Here is a 19,446-nt window from a genome sequence, read left to right on the forward strand (position 1 = left end):
GGGTTGTTGTAGACCCAAATTTGACTATGTCCATGCGAGAGATACGTTCACTTAAGAGGACCAGTGAGTTCATTTAGTGTGGGGGAAAAGTTGTAACATCCTTTAAATAACACAATGTAACGGGCTGTGTGGATCTCTGGCGCACTCTGCTGTCACTTTACTGACACTGCAGAGAGACGATCATCTAAAAAGGTCACAGTCAGGACCCACATTTGCATTATGACAGAATAAAAAAAAAACTTTTATAGTTTTCTGGGGAAATGGCTTTTAACTTGTAATTATTTATATTTATTGCAGTTTATTTGTACATGTTATCACAGTGACTGCTTCAATTTAAAGCTCAGTTACGATAGATATTTCAGTTTAATTGTCAAGTCATACATTTTTCATGTTCTAATTCCATCTGTTAATTGATTAGTTATAATAATCTAACAGTGTTGGGGTGCTGTCCTCTCGCCAATAACAGTAGATGGCAGCAGAGGCTCATTTCACCGCCGAGATACAATTATTTTTACAGTTGGCACGTGTGTGTTGTTTGTCCGTTATAAAAGTGACATTATTCTCAATGTCGTCGATGTGTCAGCTTTCTGACGCAGCGCAAATCCGTGACGAACCAATGAGGAGCCGCGTTTTAGCCCTCGCCTCCTGTCAACAGACGGAGAGGACCAATGGGAGCAGAGGACGGGCGGGGGAGAGAGGAGAAATACCAGAGCCGTACATAATTAAAGTTTAGCAGTGCAGCTTGGTGCGTGTTTATATGGAGAGAGAGAAACTCTGCTACCTCCTTAAACGTGATGAAATGAGGTCAGAGTAGATTTGAGGGGGGTTTAATGCTTCCAGAGGGGAAACTGAACGGAAATTGCAGATGAAATACAAACAGGGCTGATGAATACACGCATATCTGCAAAAAAAACATTACATCTTAATCATTAAGATGAATGCACTATAATAAAAGTCTTTATGCAGGATTTTGTGCAAAATGCGCATGTTTGTCTGAACATGAGCGCCTGCGTGTGCTAACAACAGTGAGGTCCAGGTATGAGTGTGTTGCGTCAATACACGGCTCTGGCTGCTCTGTGAAGTTGGTAAATAAGGTTTGACCTCGTGGTAGAGAGAGAGAGAGAGAGAGAGAGAGAGAGAGGCTGGATTAAACGCTGCCAGCAGCAGCAGGAGGAGGGCGACCAACACACAACCTGCGTCTCCTGCTGCTAGCAAACAGTGTCCTGTGAAAAGGAAGGCCCCCGTGAACCTGCTGTTGTGTCTCAACTAAATAAAGAGTGATTAGTTTGACCTCGTCCTCTGACAGAGTCGGAGAAACAAGCGGAGACGTTGCCCGACAGCTGCTGGTGAGTATCTGAAATACTGCCACGTATTAGCATGCATTAGCCAATAAATATACTCAGTAACGTGGTATTTGTTTTCGGTTAGTCCTGTTTATAACCTCGTTCACCGTCGCTTCGACCTCCAACTGGTTGAATACGACAAATCCTCTGCAGCGTGCTGACGTGCTCGTCCTGCCGCCCATGGCTGCTCTGTTACTTCTGCAAACTTCACCTACCTGCCAACGTGGCAGTGATTTATCCAAAACTCTTTATTAAACCCGCTTACTTTCTGTCAGTCTCAGCAGTGTAAAGCAGCTGTAATGTTAGTTTGAATAGTTACCAGTTAAAAACGAGGCACGCGTTTGTTGTTGCAGAGGCTCGTGGCTACACGCCCACGAGTAAGTTGATAATCACAGATTTAAAAAAATGGGCCCCTTTCGTTAGTTTGAAGAGTTAATGTGGCGTAACTCTCATGAAGTGTTGTATATACTACATTGAAGATGTAATATAGAAGTTTAGTCTGGAAGGAGCTATATGCTGAGTTATAATAGTTTAGTACTAATAAAATGTGTACAAATAGTGTATGTACCTTTGCATAGTGTATATATCTGCCCAATCCTTTAGGATGAGGGTGTAAAATCTGTCCAGGGAATACTAAAAAAAATAACCTTTTGGCTAACTCTGGCACATTTACAATAATTTTACATTATAATGAAACAATACAATAATTAAATATATGCATGTGCGTAGAGATTATGTAAATGAATGGCTTGAGATTTGGGATATATTATAAACGTATAATCACATATTATTATCACGTATTATCACAGATGTATCAGTGTGGTTGTATACAGACGGCCAGTAAGTAACAAGAACTGTGTGCCGAAGACACAGTATGTTTGAGGTAATCTCATTAGTGTTTCCTTTTGTTTTTTTAAATATAAAATGTCCGGCTCAGTATAAACCTTGGTCGTAGGTCTTTAATAGCCACATTTACGGGATCCTTATCAAAAAGGTTTGTTTGTGTTGGCTGAGATATTTGCCTCAAACCTGATAATTGTCACTCTGTTGTGGTAATTACCGATAAGATAACTGACAATATTATTCTTGCAGAAGCATAAGGATGATAAAGGCTAATAACTGCTTTTTAGATTGAGCTGTTTGTTTTCCCACTGCCAGTTTCATTTTTTGTAAACAAATTAAATATTATTAATATAAATTAATCTGCAGTATCTGCCTGTGACAGTATTGTACTTTCAAAGTTATTAAGGCTTCATGTTATCAGACACAGTTAAATTGTGTGTGAACTGTAACAATAATAGTTTTCTTATTCATTAAAGGATAATGAATCGGACAGTCGCTGACATACTGTATCCTGCATCCCTACCTTAGATGTTACAGTTCTGTTGGGTAACTTCTCAAAATAAATTACAGACTCTCCTCTGTTTTGTAGTCTCGCAGGAAACATGCTTTTAATCACGTTTCCCCAGTTAGTGGTGGTGACGCTGCTGCTGCGGTGGATCACCACTGTACGGTAATGGGGGAAACATTTCCCTCTTTTGGCTCAGGATCAGCAGTTGCAGGCAGTGACGGGAGGCTGTCAGGAAGCCGTGAGGTGTACTGAACAGCATGTAGATATAGACACACACTCAGGCTGCAATGCCTGGTTATTTTCATAGCAGTGAGTCAGCTTGTGGAGGGACAGCAGCAGAGCCCTGACAACAACTGAGGCTTAGGTGTGTGTGTGTGTGTGTATTCACCATACAATACCTTGTGTAATCCCAGTTGATGTGCTTTCACAAATACCTTGTAGGGACCTCTCGCCCACTGGGCATCAGAACTGACCTTTTAGTTTTCCTCTCCACTCTTCACCTCATTACATTTTTACTCAAGTTTTAATATGTATATAGTGTCCTTTCCTCTGTTTCTGATAGTTGACTTGTTGGCAGCTTGTCCCCACCTACTGAGGCAACACACCCTTATTGACAAATGGGAAGTTACTCAATAGATCATGTTTAGCAATAAACAGTAACTTGCATGCATGCAGTGCAAGATTCAATATTTTGCATGAACATTGGCGTTTGCATTCTGCAGCTCTGAGTGCAGCTCTGTGTTAGAACAAACTTCCTATCCAACTTTCCAGCCTACTAGAAGGTCTTGCAGGATCTTGCTTCTGAGTTGACTCAGCACAGCACTGTCATAATTGTTATGACAATAAAGTACAAAGAACAATCTTTCATTATCTTTCATTAATATTTAAACGTGCCGATGCCTGCAGTATTACTGTAGTCTGTGTCTCTTTATACACAGAGTTCAGTTTGCATTTAGCCGCATACAAAAGACAAGACGGAAGAGGAAGATTTAGTTGCATAGTACCTTTCAACAAGGCAAATCAAAGTGCTTTACATGAGAAGGGATTTAAAAGAAGCACAAGGCAATATAAAAAAAGACATGAATAAGTTTGAAAAGGATTAAAATAGAAGTTTGAAAAGACACATTAAACAGTTAAACATTAAACACAAAAATTATAGTGCAGCTACAGTGCAGTGCAAGACATCTGATTTAAAAGAACTGAGAGTTGGAGCCGACCTCAAGTTTTCCGGGAGTTTGTTCCAGATATGTGCTGCGTCTCCAGGTTTAGCTTTGACTCTGGGGACAGTAAGCAGACCTGTCTCAGATTAATAATACTAATTCCTTCAAATAGGATTCAAACCAGTTTAGAGAAGTGTTGACTATTTGCAGAGTAACAAGGCAGCAGGAGGTGTTATAAGGTTATGTGGTTGATGGGATCAAATTGTGTCATGCTAACTGAATTGGTTTTAAGTGGATGCACGGACAATACAGACCCTATACCTGATATGGCCTGCTTGTCTAATTTTCTGAATTTTGTCAGTGAAGAAGGAGGAGTGGATATAAGTTCAGCAGCTACAGACACAGGAGGGGTTGTCAAGAGTAGCAAATAAGGCATGTGCATTATTATTATTGTTTTTGTCAGTTATGTTAGAGAAGAGAAAATACAAAGTCTCTATTCATAGAAGTCATAATGAACCTGGAGATTTGCTTTTCGCCATCTGTGTTCAGCTTTTCAACACAGCTTTTTACATTTCTACCAGCGTGGCAATTCTCCATGGTGTTCTTTCTTACCGGAGACCACCTTCACCTTAGTGGGAGCAATGGCATCAATATCATTCATAATTGTAGAACTGAAATTATCTACTGAACAATTCACTGGTGTTATCAGTGATTTCAAAGAAAATGCAGTAATGATCAGAAAGAGCAACATCAGTCACCACAACCTTAGCAATATTAAGACCCTTGGAGTCCAGTCCCTTTTTTGTGTGTGGGCTCCGTCACATGCTGACTCAGTCCATAGTCATCCACAATACAACACAGTTGTTCAGTGCTGCTGTCCCGGGTGTTTTAACACAGTTACATGATTTTTATTAAAGTATTGCTTTGTTCGTCTTCCTGATTTGTGTTCTATAGCTTCCCGCTTTGGGGCTGCTGTTGATCTCCGGTCTTGTTTTGGGGAACCAACTTGCTGAGTCAGAAACTAAACATATTGTACAAAGCTACAAAGGTGTGTTTGTTATTTGGCAATAATTATCCTCCTAGGCTAAATTAATGATAATATTAATAATTAATAATATAATTTTTTTTTTTTTGTTCTTGGGGCTCTGGCTGTTGTTCCTTTGTGTCACAAAGTAAGCCCACCCCTGGTCTTCAGTCCAGCGCACACAGAGCAGCCCTAAAGGAGGACGGATGACCCACTTACTGACTCACTGTGTGTGTGTGTGTGTGTGTGTGTGTAGCTGCACACATTGCTCCGACTCTTTCAGCAACGGCTTTTTTCCATTGGCCCGAATCCCAGTTGAGCTGTGTTGAAGCACGTTGTCACACCCACAAAACAGCACCTGTAACACACTAACAAACACACTCTTTAGTAATACTCCAGAGTGTAGCAGAGAGGAATGCAGTGGGAGCTCTGTTGTTCAGATAAGAGTCTCTCTGTTGTTCAGATAAGAGTGGAAGAGATGAGAAGAGTGAACTTAACTTTTATCTGTGTCCTAAACTGACCTTGAGTTATATTCACCAGCATTATCACAGGTTAAGGTAAGTTTGTGGCAACGTGCCAACTGTTTCAGCTTGTCATAACTTTGTAAGATACACCACATTGATTCTTGGAAAGAAATGGTGTAATGTTTTGAGATAGGCTTTAATAGAAAAACAATCTCCGTCCTATCAGTTGCAGGGAGAAAAGGCGGAGAGGTAAAGTGTGACGGCAAACCTTGTACACAAACCAAACATGTGCACCCGCATTCACTCATGCACAGAAATAGCTGGGCCAAGCAACAGCCAGCAGCTCTCCAGTTTCTCCCTCCTAGTTTCCAGTGACATTTTCAGATCCAGTTCTGGATCGCATACACATATCTTCACAGCATACAGGCGTGCATGGCATTCCCCTCTCCTTTCTTGTGTGTGTGCGTGTGGTGCTCACGCAGGGATTGCAGGTCATGAGTATTTTTAGACGAAGTATTAGAGACATCTCAAGATGTGACAGCTGTGTGCGTTTGTGTGTGTGCATGTTTCTGTTTGGCAGCAGAGTGTGTGTTGACGACAGGTTTTATTTATCTATCCATTTGCCTCCTTGTCCATCTGTATGTCTTTGTGTTCCTCTCATATTTACCGACAAGTTGATGACAGATGTCTTAATTGTCATTGAACAGTATGTCCCTCTCCTTCCTACCAAGCCTACTATGTATGGAAGGAGATGCAGCTTAACTAACAGTGATATTCACCCTGCATTTCTCTGTATCTCTTGTCTTTTTTCTTATTTTCCTGTCTTCCTCTCTGTCTCTGTCTGTAGTCCATCATGGCAGGCGATATGATGTTACTGATGCGAGGCTTGGCGAAGTTGAGCCAGGCTGTAGTAGAGACTCAGAGCAGCACCCTGCGCAGTGGAACAGGTAAGTTTGACATATCTATTTAGTTGCTAAGTGTGAAAAATGCTCCCCGCTAACTGCCTAGTGTTCTGCATTACAACATTTAGCTAAGTTGCTCACTAGCTCACATGATTATAGGCTAGCTTGTCATTAGCTTTACACATTGGTGGAAAAGTAATGTAAGCAAAAGTGCTAGCAAACGGAAATAATTGATAATTTAGTATTTCTTTCTGCATTGTTGCCTGTTATAAATAAAAAAAGGAGTGGTAACTGCATTAAAACCATTAGGTTAGCTAACCTGCAACTCAAATACAATACACTAACTAGCGTGGCTAGCGTTATCCATTAGCTGAAAGGTAATGTTAGTAAAAATGCTAGCAAGCTGTTTTTCTGACTTGATAATCAGGAATTTGCATCCACTGCACATTATAGCCACTATTTCATAAATGATTAAATAAAATGTGAGTGTCACATTAAACACTTGAGTCTTAAAAGGGAATTGTAACACAGCTAGTGAGCCGTAGTTACATATAAAGAAATGGTTATACATCATTTGCTTCCACATTGTTGTGATTTCCAGGTAGTTTGCATTTAGCGTGTTTAAACAGAGTCTGACTTTTCATGTATTTTTTATTACCAGGCACTTATTACAGGCCATAACCTTCATGCTTTGGCTGTATGGTTAGTTTGTAGTGTATTGAAGAGCTAATAAAGCTAATAACTGAATGTTTTGTTATTTGTAACCCAGGAGTTGGTGCTGCAGTCCAAAGTGTCCAATCAGCTGCTGAGCAAGGCCTCTCTGCTGCCATGATGAAAATGCAGGTGTGTGTAGGTGTATGTGTAAATACTACTGTGCACACTGGCAGTTTACCATTGATAAAGAACTGCATATTGCATTAATTGTCAAAAGAACACTATGAGTATGTTTTCATTTATGTATATGTCTGTCCAGGAGCTCTCTGGCCAGCAGCAGACGTCTTCATCTGAGTCAGAATTTGACTTCCCTGAGGATGACAGTGCATTCGCAGCTTCAGAGTTTAGGGAGGAAGGTGCAGACTTTACAGTGGATCACACAGGAAGTAGTGATGATGCAGGAGCCCATCACAGCACCGCAGCAGGAGCGACCCATGTCAGTGGGAAACAGTCGTTGTTTGACGGATACAAAGATCCCAGCAAACAGTTTAGTGGACACACCAGATCTTACCACCAAGATGCCAGGTATTAATAGTCTCTTTCTCTTTTTCAATCTACAGTGTACATGTTTTTTGCTGCTGTTTGGAGGATGAAGGTAATCACTTTTGCTTTGGGTGTGGCAGACATTTCATTGGACATCATCATCTCTACAACCACAGTCTGAATAGGCATTTGTGGGGACAGCTATACAGTAAGGATCAGGTCAGTCAGCTCAGGAGCTACCATCAGGACCCATCCACAGTTGGAGGGCTGACTGCCGAAGACCTTGAAAAAGCAAGACAGAGCAAGAGGGCTGAGATCAAACCACACAAACAGATGGTAATTCCTCTTCCTCAGCACATAGACATTGATGTGAACATGTACCTTTCCATACACACTTATATATTATATAAATTATATATATAATACATATATATTTGCTGGTCTGTCTTCTTTAGTTGAGTGAGAGAGCCAGAGAGAGGAAAGTGCCAGTGACTCGACTTGGTAGATTGGCCAACTTTGGAGGTACAGTAATACAACTCTTTGGTAACCGCGGCTGATTCATTGGCTGTTTGCTGACTGTGTCTGTATGTATGTGTCTCTACGTGCAAGTCTGCAAGTACACTTTTTCTGTGGATACATATAATTTAGTCTTTAGTACAAATGAGTCCTTAATGGAACCTACCACTAAGTTAATGTTTTAGAAAATCAAAGAGAAAATCAAACATTATGTGGTTTCCCTTTTTTTAGTTAGCTACATGATGTCACAAAGTAAAAAAGAGTTTATGCTAGTTTGTGCTAGTAATGTGGCATGTAGTCTGTGAAGTTCCGTTCTTGTCTTTACCTTGTAATCTTTAGTCTAACTGTAACCTATCACCCCCTCCCAAGACAACACCAGTGAATGTATATACAGGATGTACAGATGCCGACAAACACAAAAAACATAGAGTCAAAAGGAAATAAGAGAAACCCAACATACAGGAATGTAACTAACATGAGTGTTTGTCAAGTGTCCGACCCTGGACTCGCACTTAAACAAACACTTCTAGAAATTAGGTCAAGCGTATCTAGCATTTATTAATGGACCTCTGTTCCTGTCCAGATAAAAAACACTCCCTGATAATCAGCTACAGACCGAGAGAGAGTACAGCAGTACTTCAGCCATATTGTCATAAAATCTGTGTGTTTGCACTGCAGTCTCATCTTCTGTTTGACCATGTTGCCTCAGTTCTCTCAACTTATCCTGTAACATATATAAACACAAAAATGTATCTGGTTATAAAATTAAATGTAAAAAACGAAAATTCAATCCTGGTCTATTTATAAGTCAACCAGTACTGAAACATATTGAAGGTAATATTGACATAGCAGATAAAGGCAGGTACAGAAATGTGTCTGTTCTTCGACAGGATGTTTTTTCAGCGATAGGTTAAAACGTTCACACAAGGATAGTGAAAAGCTCACAACTAGCCTCAGACGTAGTTTTAACATGACAGCTCAGAGCTCATAGATCAGCAGCTTGTAGCTTCACTTCAGACGGATGATGGATAAGTTAACAGGGGGCATTAAGTTGGACAGAGAAGCTTTAGCACAGAGTGAGGGAGAACATAAACGGTGTACAAGAAGTGAACCCAGAACAGAGTCCCAGAGGAGTCAGACTGGACTGCCAACACAAATATATGTAGCTGAATTTAGCCGCAGCTCATACCAAACAAGTGGGACTTAAAGAGGCTACAATGAGATGCAAACGGCAGAACCGAGTTGATTCAGCATGTTGACACTGGTAACATTTAGAAGGTGTCGGAGAGGGGAGGGAAAGGGGTGTAGGAATGTGGCCTTCACTGTCCACAGCAAGGTTATACAAGTTAATGTTGTTTTTTCTTACAGCTCACAGCTGCAAGTAGAGATAAATATTGCAGGTTTTACGCAAAGTGATTTATAGTATCATAAATCTGTTGGCATGTTTCCTAGCAACAGCGATTATAGCAGCCTTTCATAGACGTCTCCTTGCTGTTGCCATGCACATCATTAATTTTGCTGAGGTAACAGGACTATCTGTTTGAGTTTGTCTGGTTCTCATTAACAAATGAAGGAACAGGAATCATCTCTTTAAAGCTTGCAAGTAGTGTACAGCAGTCCGTCTGTAAACACATAGCTGTCTCAAATGACTGACAGACACTTGTGCTTGGTCTGTAAAAATGTTGTCACTCAGAGGTGCTGCAGGAAGTGCTGATAACTGAGTTGCACACATTGAGATCATACAGATATATGCAGGCAGTGGCATGATGCTGGCCCATCTGCTGTCTTAAGTGTATTTATGTGTTCATGTTTTAATTCACTGCTGTACATTTTAAATCCGCACTAAAGCAGGAAGAGAAAAACAGTGAGATGACAGGGGTGAGCATGTCAGGGGGGGAAGGAGTAAGATAATACTCAAGTTACACAAGGTAACACATATACATATGCGGTACAAAGCTTGGCACATTTTCTCTGAAAAGTGTGCTGCATATCCTCATTCCCTCTGGTCCAACCTGTCTCCAACAATAGAGGTGATGACAAGTCTTTGACCGATGAAGAAATGCTCAGTCAACTTGTATATAAGACACCGAAGCACACAGCACCCTGATATGTCCATCTACCGTTGGATCTCAGATTTGCTGCTCGAGAGACCGCTGACTAAATGATTATGCAATGCTGAGTTATGTAAGATAGAGACCAGGCCTGGAGGAACTCGCTCACAAACAGTCCCTAACTCGTGTAGGCTGCGTTTGTCTTTTCAATATCTGCTAAAAAAACTTTTTAGAGGATTAAATATTTCAGCAGCTTAATTGTTGATATTATTAGGTGATTGATATAATTTCCGAGCGCTCTGTTGGGGTGGCTGAAGTGCAGCTGTTACAGTTCCATAATTGCACACTGCTGAGTTGATCAAAGGGCTTATCTGCCCATGTTTTATTTGTCTCATATGTTCTCTTGCATTTGTTATTTTGATGGGAATAACAGTCATCAGAGGCAACAGATGGCTTCATACAGTCACTTTATTTATAGACATCACTGGACACTGGTGAAAAATTCGGACAGGTTTATGGTGAAGGTGCTCGCTGAAAGGATGTTTTTACAGCGTGACTGCTTTTATGTCTCCCTGTTGGTATGCATGTATGTGTTTGTCTGTATGATGAACAACTGTCATTTTGTGTGACATAGTTCACAGTTTTACACCATTTTTATATCTTTTTACGCTCTGTTACATTATTGTTTGTCTATTAGTCCACATTCATTGTGTTGCTGTCTGTTTCCGGCAGGTCTAGCTGTAGGTTTGGGTATTGGAGCACTGGCAGAAGTTGCCAAGAAGACCATCAGACACAACGGTATGGCAGGTAACGCGCTTGCTCTGCTTGCTATCTACCGTTAGTCTTCTTACTAAACAGCTATGTTTGTTTTTGCATTGTCATTTAGGTATTTTTTGTGATACTCAGATTTTCCATTTTTGTGTTGAAATTATGAAATATTTGAGTCCAAACGCAGGTATATGTCATTACTGTTTATGACACTGAATCATTGTACTATGGATTTGTGTATACAGAAGAATACAGGATATTAAGTAAATTATTAAGGCCATGTCTGAGAGATTTGCACCTGTAAGGACACGTAGGTCTGCTTCTGTCTATCTTTGGAGCATAGAACATACAGTGATTTTGCAACTGCGTTCCTGTTGAATAGCACCATTATAAAAGCTAACATTCATGTTGCTACATGCCGCACACTCTTTGTTTGCCAACAGAGTGCACTTAGGCCACCTCCCTTACCTACCTGCCATCTAAACAGACATTCCTGCTCTGCACCATGAGCCTTCTAATCCTGAAACCGCGTACGAGCGTAAATCTGTGGCATTTGTGCGTCTGTATGTGGGTGTTTATCTGTGTGTACGTTAATCCCAGCAGTGACGCTCCAAACACACTTGTAAGTGTGTGTGTGTGTGTGTGTGTGTGGTAAATCTCTATTAAAGCCTATGAAGGCCGCTTCAGACGCACACAAACACACTACCTGACGACCTACTGACACATATACACACAGACACACACATCTGCTGGTGTATGTACACAAACACATGGGCAAATTGTATATAAACCTGAACCTTGAGCTATTGATATTGATTAACTTTGGCTATAAAGTTGGACACTGGTATAAAAGGTTGCATTGTACGTAACAAGAACCGTTTTTCTATTAGACCGAAATCCTCTCTGTTTTGTGCACTGCAGGTGAAAATAAGAAAGGCGTTCTGGACTCCAGCCCCTTCCTGTCCGAGGCCAACGCTGAACGCATCGTCAGAACCCTGTGTAAAGTCAGAGGAGCTGCATTAAAACTGGGACAGATGCTCAGCATTCAAGGTGTGCGACAAAAACACACAATGACAGGGTGAGATAGATCAGATAGAGAGGGAAAGAGGGATTAGAGTCAGCATGAAATCAATGAAAGGGAGAAGGGACGTATGGCAGAAGGGAGAAAAACAGAGCAGATGGGACATTAGCAGTGACGTGTTAGTGTGCACATACAGGTAGCAGTGGCTTAGAATAAGTTAGATACGAGCGTGCTGGTTTATGTTTTGCACACATACACCAGACAGAGTCAAAGACTGGAAGGCCGGTGGCTGTGAACATCCTGGCACAGAGCTAGTGCGGTCAGATCGTGTGACGGCACTAAAAAACACATCATTAATTTTGTTTATCCCTGTTGCCCCTGCTGCTTGACCTTGGCTGGTAACGTTTGTCCTTTGGCATTCATATCCTGAGTTCAGATCATGTTAGGGTAAACTTTACACAGGCAGTACAGTGTAGTAAATAATAAGCAATAAGCCACAAAAACAGGAGAGAATAGGACGCTGCCCGGTGTTTGCTAATCGTGTTTTCATCACAGTGGATTGACCTTGTGTGCATGTGTGTGGTTATTTGTAGAAGTGGCACAGCTAGTTACTCTCATCTCATCTCCAAGGTGGTGACAAGTTGTTTCTTAAATCATGGACAAGAAGGTCAAAGTAATTTTCTGTAACTGATACACTCACACATCACTGCTCTTCCCACAGAGAATGAAAGAGGTTGGAAAAGATTTATAGTCTCACAGAGTTATAATCAACTGAGATGACTAAAACATGACTGGTGTCAAGTAAATCTGGAGGATAAAAAACACTGAAGTGGTCTTTGCCCACTGCTGACATTTATCTGTCAGGGCAGAAATGCAGTTGTGGCCGCATGATTGTGCATCCAACCATTGTACCCTGTAGCACCAGTCCAAAATAGTGTTAACCTTGAGGGGTCTGAAAACTGATATTGAAATACTAATTTGTCAACAATGTCAGCCAATGTCACCTTTGTAGCTGCCAAGCAGTATTAGCTTTTTCTTGTAATAAGGTCTTATTGATAGTAATTAAACCAGGGACTGATTGTCTGGATTACATGGTTATGGCGAGGTTAACACATCTCAGTGGAGTAAGGATGTATTAGGTGTGAAAATACACAGGTCGCCATTGATTTGTGCTCTGTGGTGTAATGCATTCAAGCAATGTGATAGGTCAGAGATTTACTGTATGCACTTGTGCCTGAAGAAAAACAAAAGTGGTTGCTGCATGAACTCTTAAAGGATTTGAGTTTCTAACTCTAATGACCACACCTGGAGTAACAATACTGGCATTTGCTTGTATAGCCATATTTGACAGCAGTTTGATAGCCTTTGGAAGCGCACCAAATTCAGATTTGTTGTGAAATCTGCTGGCCCGTGCCTCCTCCAGACCTGCATTTCTGTCCAGTTTAGACAAGCAAATGTGTGTTTCTGTATTTCAGATGATGCATTCATCAACCCTCAACTCGCCAAGATCTTTGATCGCGTAAGACAGAGTGCTGACTTCATGCCAATCAAACAAATGACAGTAAGGGTCTTTTTTGTTTTACATTAACTGGCAATTATAATTGGATTAGGGCTGTCACACATTTTAACTGATGATGTGAAAAGTATAACAATATTATTTCATCCTCTGGTAGTATTATATTAATATTATTATGCCCACTGTAAATTCACTATTATCTCCACCAGGGGGAAAATAAAATTGTAAACTGCAAATATTTTACTAAATATGGACAATTTTTTATGGCAATATATTAAGTTGAATTTAAAGAGCTACAAAAATATCAACTATTTGTGTTTGTCTTTAGAAAGCATTGAACAGTGACTTGGGTCCTAACTGGAGAGACAAGCTGGAATCGTTTGAGGAGCGTCCGTTTGCAGCAGCGTCCATTGGCCAAGTTCACCTGGCGAGGATGAAGGATGGCAGGGAGGTGGCCATGAAAATACAGGTAGGCTGTGAGCATGTGTGTGTATACAGTACATTCTCATGTTATTAAGATAAACACTGTAACTGGAGTGTGTCTCACGTTTGTTTGCCCTCTCAAACATGGATTCAGAGAGAAACCGCACAGAATCTGATATCAGATTTTGTTTACAGATCACATCTGAGTAAGTGTAAAAAGTCAGAAGCATGTGGTTTCTTATTGAGAAACATCTGAGCTTAAGTTATTTTATGCCCTTACAGTATTTACAGATGATCTGTCCAACTGACGTCTTAAAAAAACTGAATGCTTTTAGAACTTATAAGGTAACACTATTATTATAATCTCAATATAGATAATAATGGCAATCCCAATGGAAGCTGTAGTAACATTATACTATAAAGACACATTTCAAAATAGTGGATTGGATTACTCGTTAACATGATACAAGGGCATTACAGTATTTTAGAGTGCGGTTATTAATAAAAGCACCACAGAAAAGTTTATTACATCAAAGATGGTGCTTTTCCCTCATTTTGTGATCAAATTAAATGTTTAAAAAGATAACAACTCCTCTGTGTGTGTTTGTTTGTCCCCAGTACCCCGGTGTGGCTCAGAGTATCAACAGTGATGTCAACAATTTGATGACGGTGCTGAATATGAGCAATGCCCTGCCTGAAGGTACATGCTCAAAGAAACTCTCAATCATGCATGCAAACACAAGCATGTGCACCTTCAAATTCTTCAGACAAACTATCCACACATGTACAATTGCACACAACTTCACTCTGTGTCTTCATTCTTTGATTCTCCATTTGCTCCTTTAACACTGCATGCTCCTCTATATTTTTTCGGCTGTTTCATCTTTGAGCTACTGATTCTTATATATAATTTAATTGACATGTGAAGGCTTGTCTTACATTGTCTCCCTCTTTGTCTCCCTTTAGGTCTATTTCCAGAGCACCTGATAGATGTGATGAGAAAAGAGCTTGCACTAGAGTGCGATTATATTAGAGAAGCCCAGTGTGCAAAGCAATTCAGGTGAGTCTTATGTAGCATCTCTGCTAACTGCATTCTAGAACTCTTACTGTATGTGCAGGGCTAACTGCATTCTAGAACTCTTACTGTATGTGCAGGGCTAACTGCATTCTAGAACTCTTACTGTATGTGCAGGGCTAACTGCATTCTAGAACTCTTACTGGCTAACTGCATTCTAGAACTCTTACTGTATGTGCAGGGCTAACTGCATACCTGACACTGAAAAAGTATTTGCCCTTTATTTAGTGGGCTGTATCCTTGTCAAAAGCATGGCTTGATATGATTCTAGCACCATCGCTGGGGTGACTGCAATGTGATGTCTCTCACAGAACACGTGGCAGTACAGAGACTTGTGTTACAGTCAAATTACATACACAAAGATAGGATCAAATCTAAAAGTCTATAGTTAGCTTATTCTATTTCCTGATTCAATTTTCATCATGGTTCAAGCTCAGAACAGCTACAACTGCCAGCCAACTATATATATATATATATGTATATATATTTAATACTCTATATGTACTACTTGCCTACTTAACCTGTATTTATGTGTCTTTGTATCTATTCATCTGTCTGACCCAGGGAGCTATTGAAGGACCATCCGTTCTTCTATGTGCCAGAGGTGATCGAGGAGCTGAGCAGTAGCCATGTCCTGACCACAGAGCTTGTCCCTGGGTTTCCCCTGGACCAGGCAGATAACCTCACACAGGAGCTGAAGAACGAGGTACAGCTTTCAAACCAGACAACTTATATTTAGTAAGGCAGTAACGGTTCATGTTACACAGTTCGGTGCATGCAGCCGCAAACAGACTACACAGTACGTAGAGTGATGCATGTGATGCAGAACCAAAGTTCGCAAGCACAAGTTCTGATAAAAAAAAAAATAGAATAAAATGAATGGGTCTCTGGTGGCAGGAAAGATAACTGCTTCTACCCCCATCTCTTTCCCTTTTACCCAGTTTTCTCCCCTCTGCTTTCTACTCTTAGTTGACCTCAGTGCTTCATTTGCAAGACACGGTCAAGCATTAAGACACACACAAATGAATATAATGTGTCATTATACCAGTGAACAACAATAGAATTGATATATATTTGTGTCTGTCTCAGATATGTGAGAACATCCTGATGTTGTGCCTCAGAGAGCTGTTTGAGTTCAGGTACATGCAGACTGACCCAAACTGGTCCAACTTCTTCTATGATCCACAGACACACAGGGTAAGTCTGTCTACAGGCTAAATATTACTGTTACTAGAGTTACTTCTCCTTCAAATAATAATAACAATTTGACATTGACAGTGAGTGATTTGACAGCAATGAAAATGATAGCAAGTCATTCGTGGATTGTGTCTCTCTAGGTGGCGCTGTTGGATTTTGGAGCCACGAGAGGATTTGATCAGAGTTTCACAGATGTCTACATAGAAGTAAGACAAGTCAGGCTTGTTACTTTTCATTACTATGTTATAATGTATTATGTTGTACGATGTGGTTTAACTTGCAGTGGATCTTTAAAGTTGTGAAAATTCTACTGACATAAGTGTCAGAGATGGAGAGAAATACATTGAGGTGATGGTGGTAACATTAATAACCTGTTGGATTGTAGGTGATCCGTTCTGCTGCCGAGGGCGACAGAGAGGGAGTTCTGAAGAAATCTATCGAGATGAAGTTCCTGACTGGCTATGAGTCCAAGGTAAATATCTCTTCATCTGCATCACAGACCATGGCTGCAAATTTTGCCACTGATATAGCCATAGCCAAATGGGACGTAGTTGTTTTTGGTGCAAATATGTCAGTACCAATCTGAAAGAATGTGTTTCTGTAGCACATTGTGTAAATGTGGTCCTTAGCAGAGACTAAATGTGTGTGTGTTTTTCCCTCTCTGTGTCCCAGGCAATGGTAAATGCCCATGTGGATGCGGTGATGATCCTCGGTGAGGCCTTCGCCTCGACATACACCTTCGAATTTGGCTCCCAGTCCACCACGGAGAGAATCCACAACCTCATCCCCGTGATGCTCAAACACCGGCTCACCCCGCCTCCCGAGGAGACGTACTCACTACACCGTAAGATGGGCGGCTCGTTCCTCATTTGCTCCCGGCTGAATGCAAAGCTGCAGTGTAAGGACATGTTCCATACAGCATATCAGAAGTACTGGGAAGGCCGCACACCGCCCTCTGACTCAGCCTGAGCCAATCCCAAGTGTCAGGCGATTTGATGGACAGATCCTGGGGCCAACGGCAAAGTGCAAGTCAATGGTGAGGTCGGGGTGTGAAGACACAGAACTGCGGAGCGGAGGCCATGTTACCCGCCCTTCACTGGTCATCGAGCATCAGCTTATCTTTCCCATTTTGGGCAACCCACTACGATGAGTTTTTGAAAGGCACTTCTAGGTAATTAGAGCCACCATTTCTTAGTTTGAGAGGGAGCAGCAACATGGCATCTGGAGTACTTTAAGGCCAAACTCTATATATGGCCCTGAGAGGACAGACTGAGAAGAGGTGGGAGGTGCATGGAAGGAGGGAGACAAACAGCCTTGCGTATAGTAGTTCAGGTGTAAAATGAATGTAAAAAGGTTGGAGTTTTATCTCTTCTCTGATGTTTCCAAGATGATTCTTGCTTTTTCTTGTGTTTTGTATTGCTGTGTTTTGTTGGACTTTTTGGAAAATCACACCGACTGTTCGGTTTGCCGTCTGTCAGAAATGTCATGGGTGAAAACATGAAACATTGATTGTATTAAGGAAGAGGACTGAACTCTTGTTAGTCACAAAATAAAGGGGTTAATACAGTATATGGGCAATATGAGTCACAGTATTGACCAGGACCAACATGTCTGGGTCGCAAATATCTCTGTTTCTGTTGCTTTTCAAGGACATTTGATTAGATTGTCTGGATATGAATAATAAGGCTTGGTCTTAATGTAGCAGTTTTGATAAGAACATTTGTTTAAAGACAGTCAGTGTTCAAGTCAAGATGTTGCCAAGTGATCAAGTTTAGATTCATTTAGCCATTTGTAGAAAATGTGACAAACTGGAATTTGTCAGCATTTGCACACAAGAAGGTCTGACGTTTAACTCATGTATGTGTAGTGTGCATTCTGTGTCAGTGTAGCCATCCAGTTTGTGATTGCTGTTTATAACGTTTAGCCATTTTAGCGAGACATTCTGTGAGCAGAACATTGATTCAAACGATCAGTCTGTTTCAAGTGACCATGACATTCAGGATCTTTATGTGTTAATGAACCTCGGGTTAATGCATGATTTTATTCAGTTTTTGTCATCTGACACGACATTTTTATCCTTTATGTTCCATCATGAGTTGTCTTCAGACGATGTTCATAAGGGTTAGATTTAGCTCATGATTCCAGTTGATTACTAACAAAAATGTTTGCATTGTGGGTCAGAATTTGTAGTACCAAAGCATGATATTTCTTTACATAACTGTTAGAAGGAGATGGAAAAAATGTGTAGAAATGAAACCCTATGGATCCATGTTTCTCACTGTAAGGAGATGAGGTCTGACAGAAAGACAGCCCACATCAACCACTGGGCCTGTGCTTAGTCATGAATGTTAATGAACTACCAGGATGGAGGAAGCTCATCCTTGATATCGCACAAGCTCAGCTCGTGGGCTCACCTTGCTTCCACGAGTCCGTAATCTCGCCACGCACTTCTCGGGTGTGAAATCCTCCGTCGCCTGGCTGGTGTGTGACTGTGAAAGTTCTCGCCGCTCTGCTGTGTGAACACAGTTATAATAGTCTCTGGAGTGAAGCTGAAAAAACACAAAAAAAACTAAAGAAAAAACAAGGTGCCTGCAGTTTCCAGTGGGAGGTTTTTAAGCTAGAAATCTTGACTTTATGTTTCATATCAAGAGTAAAGAGATGGTTTAAATTTTCTAATCGCAATGCATTCTTTACTGAAAGTTGTGATAAAGATACTGTATGAAAAGAGTAAATGTTTGATCTATACTTGTCATGTGGCTCTGTGTGGTTTTGTGTGTGTGATCTTGATACTTTCAATCAATTTCAAAGGACTGTGGCTCTTCAGAGAAACATCAGCTAGTGTGGAAAAAACATAGATCTCAATGTGTATATCTATAGCCTAGATTTTGTTTATGTGTCCTGGGTTGTAGGTTCAGACGTAATGTGTGTTTAGAAGAGAAAAACACAGTAGGGAGAGGCAGAGAGAGATAGGTTGTCTCCCTTATTTAGCAATGTCTTGGCCAGCAGTGGAGTAATTGGCAGAGAGCCTGGGACATGAGAACACACACATACACACACAAATATTCAGAAAATATACACGTGTGCACTCAAATATCCTGGCAAATGAATCATGCCAGTTCTCATGCACTGGAGAGGGAGTGGTTTAGGGTGAGTGCATGTAGATAGACACGTAGACACACACGACCTTCCTCTCTGAGTCACCCTCTGGACTATAATACTTTTTTTGTGCTGGGAAAATCCTATATTCATACTTTCCCCAAATTATTCAGAGCTGTTGTCTTTCAGCTAAACTCACAGCCTGTTGTAATTCACCTCAGCGTCCAGCAGGTGGCACTGTTGCGTTTCCACACAGCGACTAACAGGTCGTGTAGCTTCCTGAAGTAGTGACATCATCCCAATAAAAGAACAAAACATAACCAGCCTGAAGCCAGCCAGATC

General features: G+C 40.9%; 1 protein-coding gene across 2 annotated transcripts; it reads left to right on the forward strand.

Annotated features, from left to right (window-relative positions):
* The first annotated feature begins 1,169 nt into the window (after window positions 1-1,169).
* coq8aa (coenzyme Q8A, genome duplicate a) lies at window positions 1,170-18,758 on the forward strand. 2 transcript variants are annotated; one of them, XM_070925436.1, is made up of 17 exons: window positions 1,170-1,346; window positions 6,190-6,289; window positions 7,014-7,087; window positions 7,218-7,483; window positions 7,582-7,777; window positions 7,897-7,963; window positions 10,741-10,815; window positions 11,698-11,826; window positions 13,273-13,358; window positions 13,642-13,782; window positions 14,355-14,436; window positions 14,703-14,796; window positions 15,376-15,517; window positions 15,901-16,008; window positions 16,149-16,214; window positions 16,394-16,480; window positions 16,681-18,758. In XM_070925436.1, the coding sequence occupies exons 2-17, from the start codon at window positions 6,196-6,198 to the stop codon at window positions 16,975-16,977; spliced, it is 2,004 nt and encodes a 667-aa protein (XP_070781537.1). In that variant the 5' UTR covers window positions 1,170-1,346; window positions 6,190-6,195; the 3' UTR covers window positions 16,978-18,758. The 2 variants fall into 2 exon arrangements, with proteins under 2 accessions (XP_070781537.1, XP_070781539.1); XM_070925438.1 differs by having other exon boundaries at window positions 10,741-10,806.
* Window positions 18,759-19,446: the final 688 nt, after the last annotated feature.

The sequence above is a fragment of the Enoplosus armatus genome, chromosome 19 (assembly GCF_043641665.1).
Source record: "Enoplosus armatus isolate fEnoArm2 chromosome 19, fEnoArm2.hap1, whole genome shotgun sequence".
NCBI classification, from domain to species: domain Eukaryota; kingdom Metazoa; phylum Chordata; class Actinopteri; order Centrarchiformes; family Enoplosidae; genus Enoplosus; species Enoplosus armatus.

Coding starts and splice junctions, on each gene's coding strand:
- coq8aa (XM_070925436.1), top strand. CDS start 6,196: ATGGCAGGCGATATGATGTTACTGATGCGAGGCTTGGCGAAGTTGAGC. Junction 16,215..16,393: donor TCACAGATGTCTACATAGAA/GTAAGACAAGTC, acceptor GTTGGATTGTAG/GTGATCCGTTCTGCTGCCGA. Junction 16,481..16,680: donor TGACTGGCTATGAGTCCAAG/GTAAATATCTCT, acceptor TCTGTGTCCCAG/GCAATGGTAAATGCCCATGT.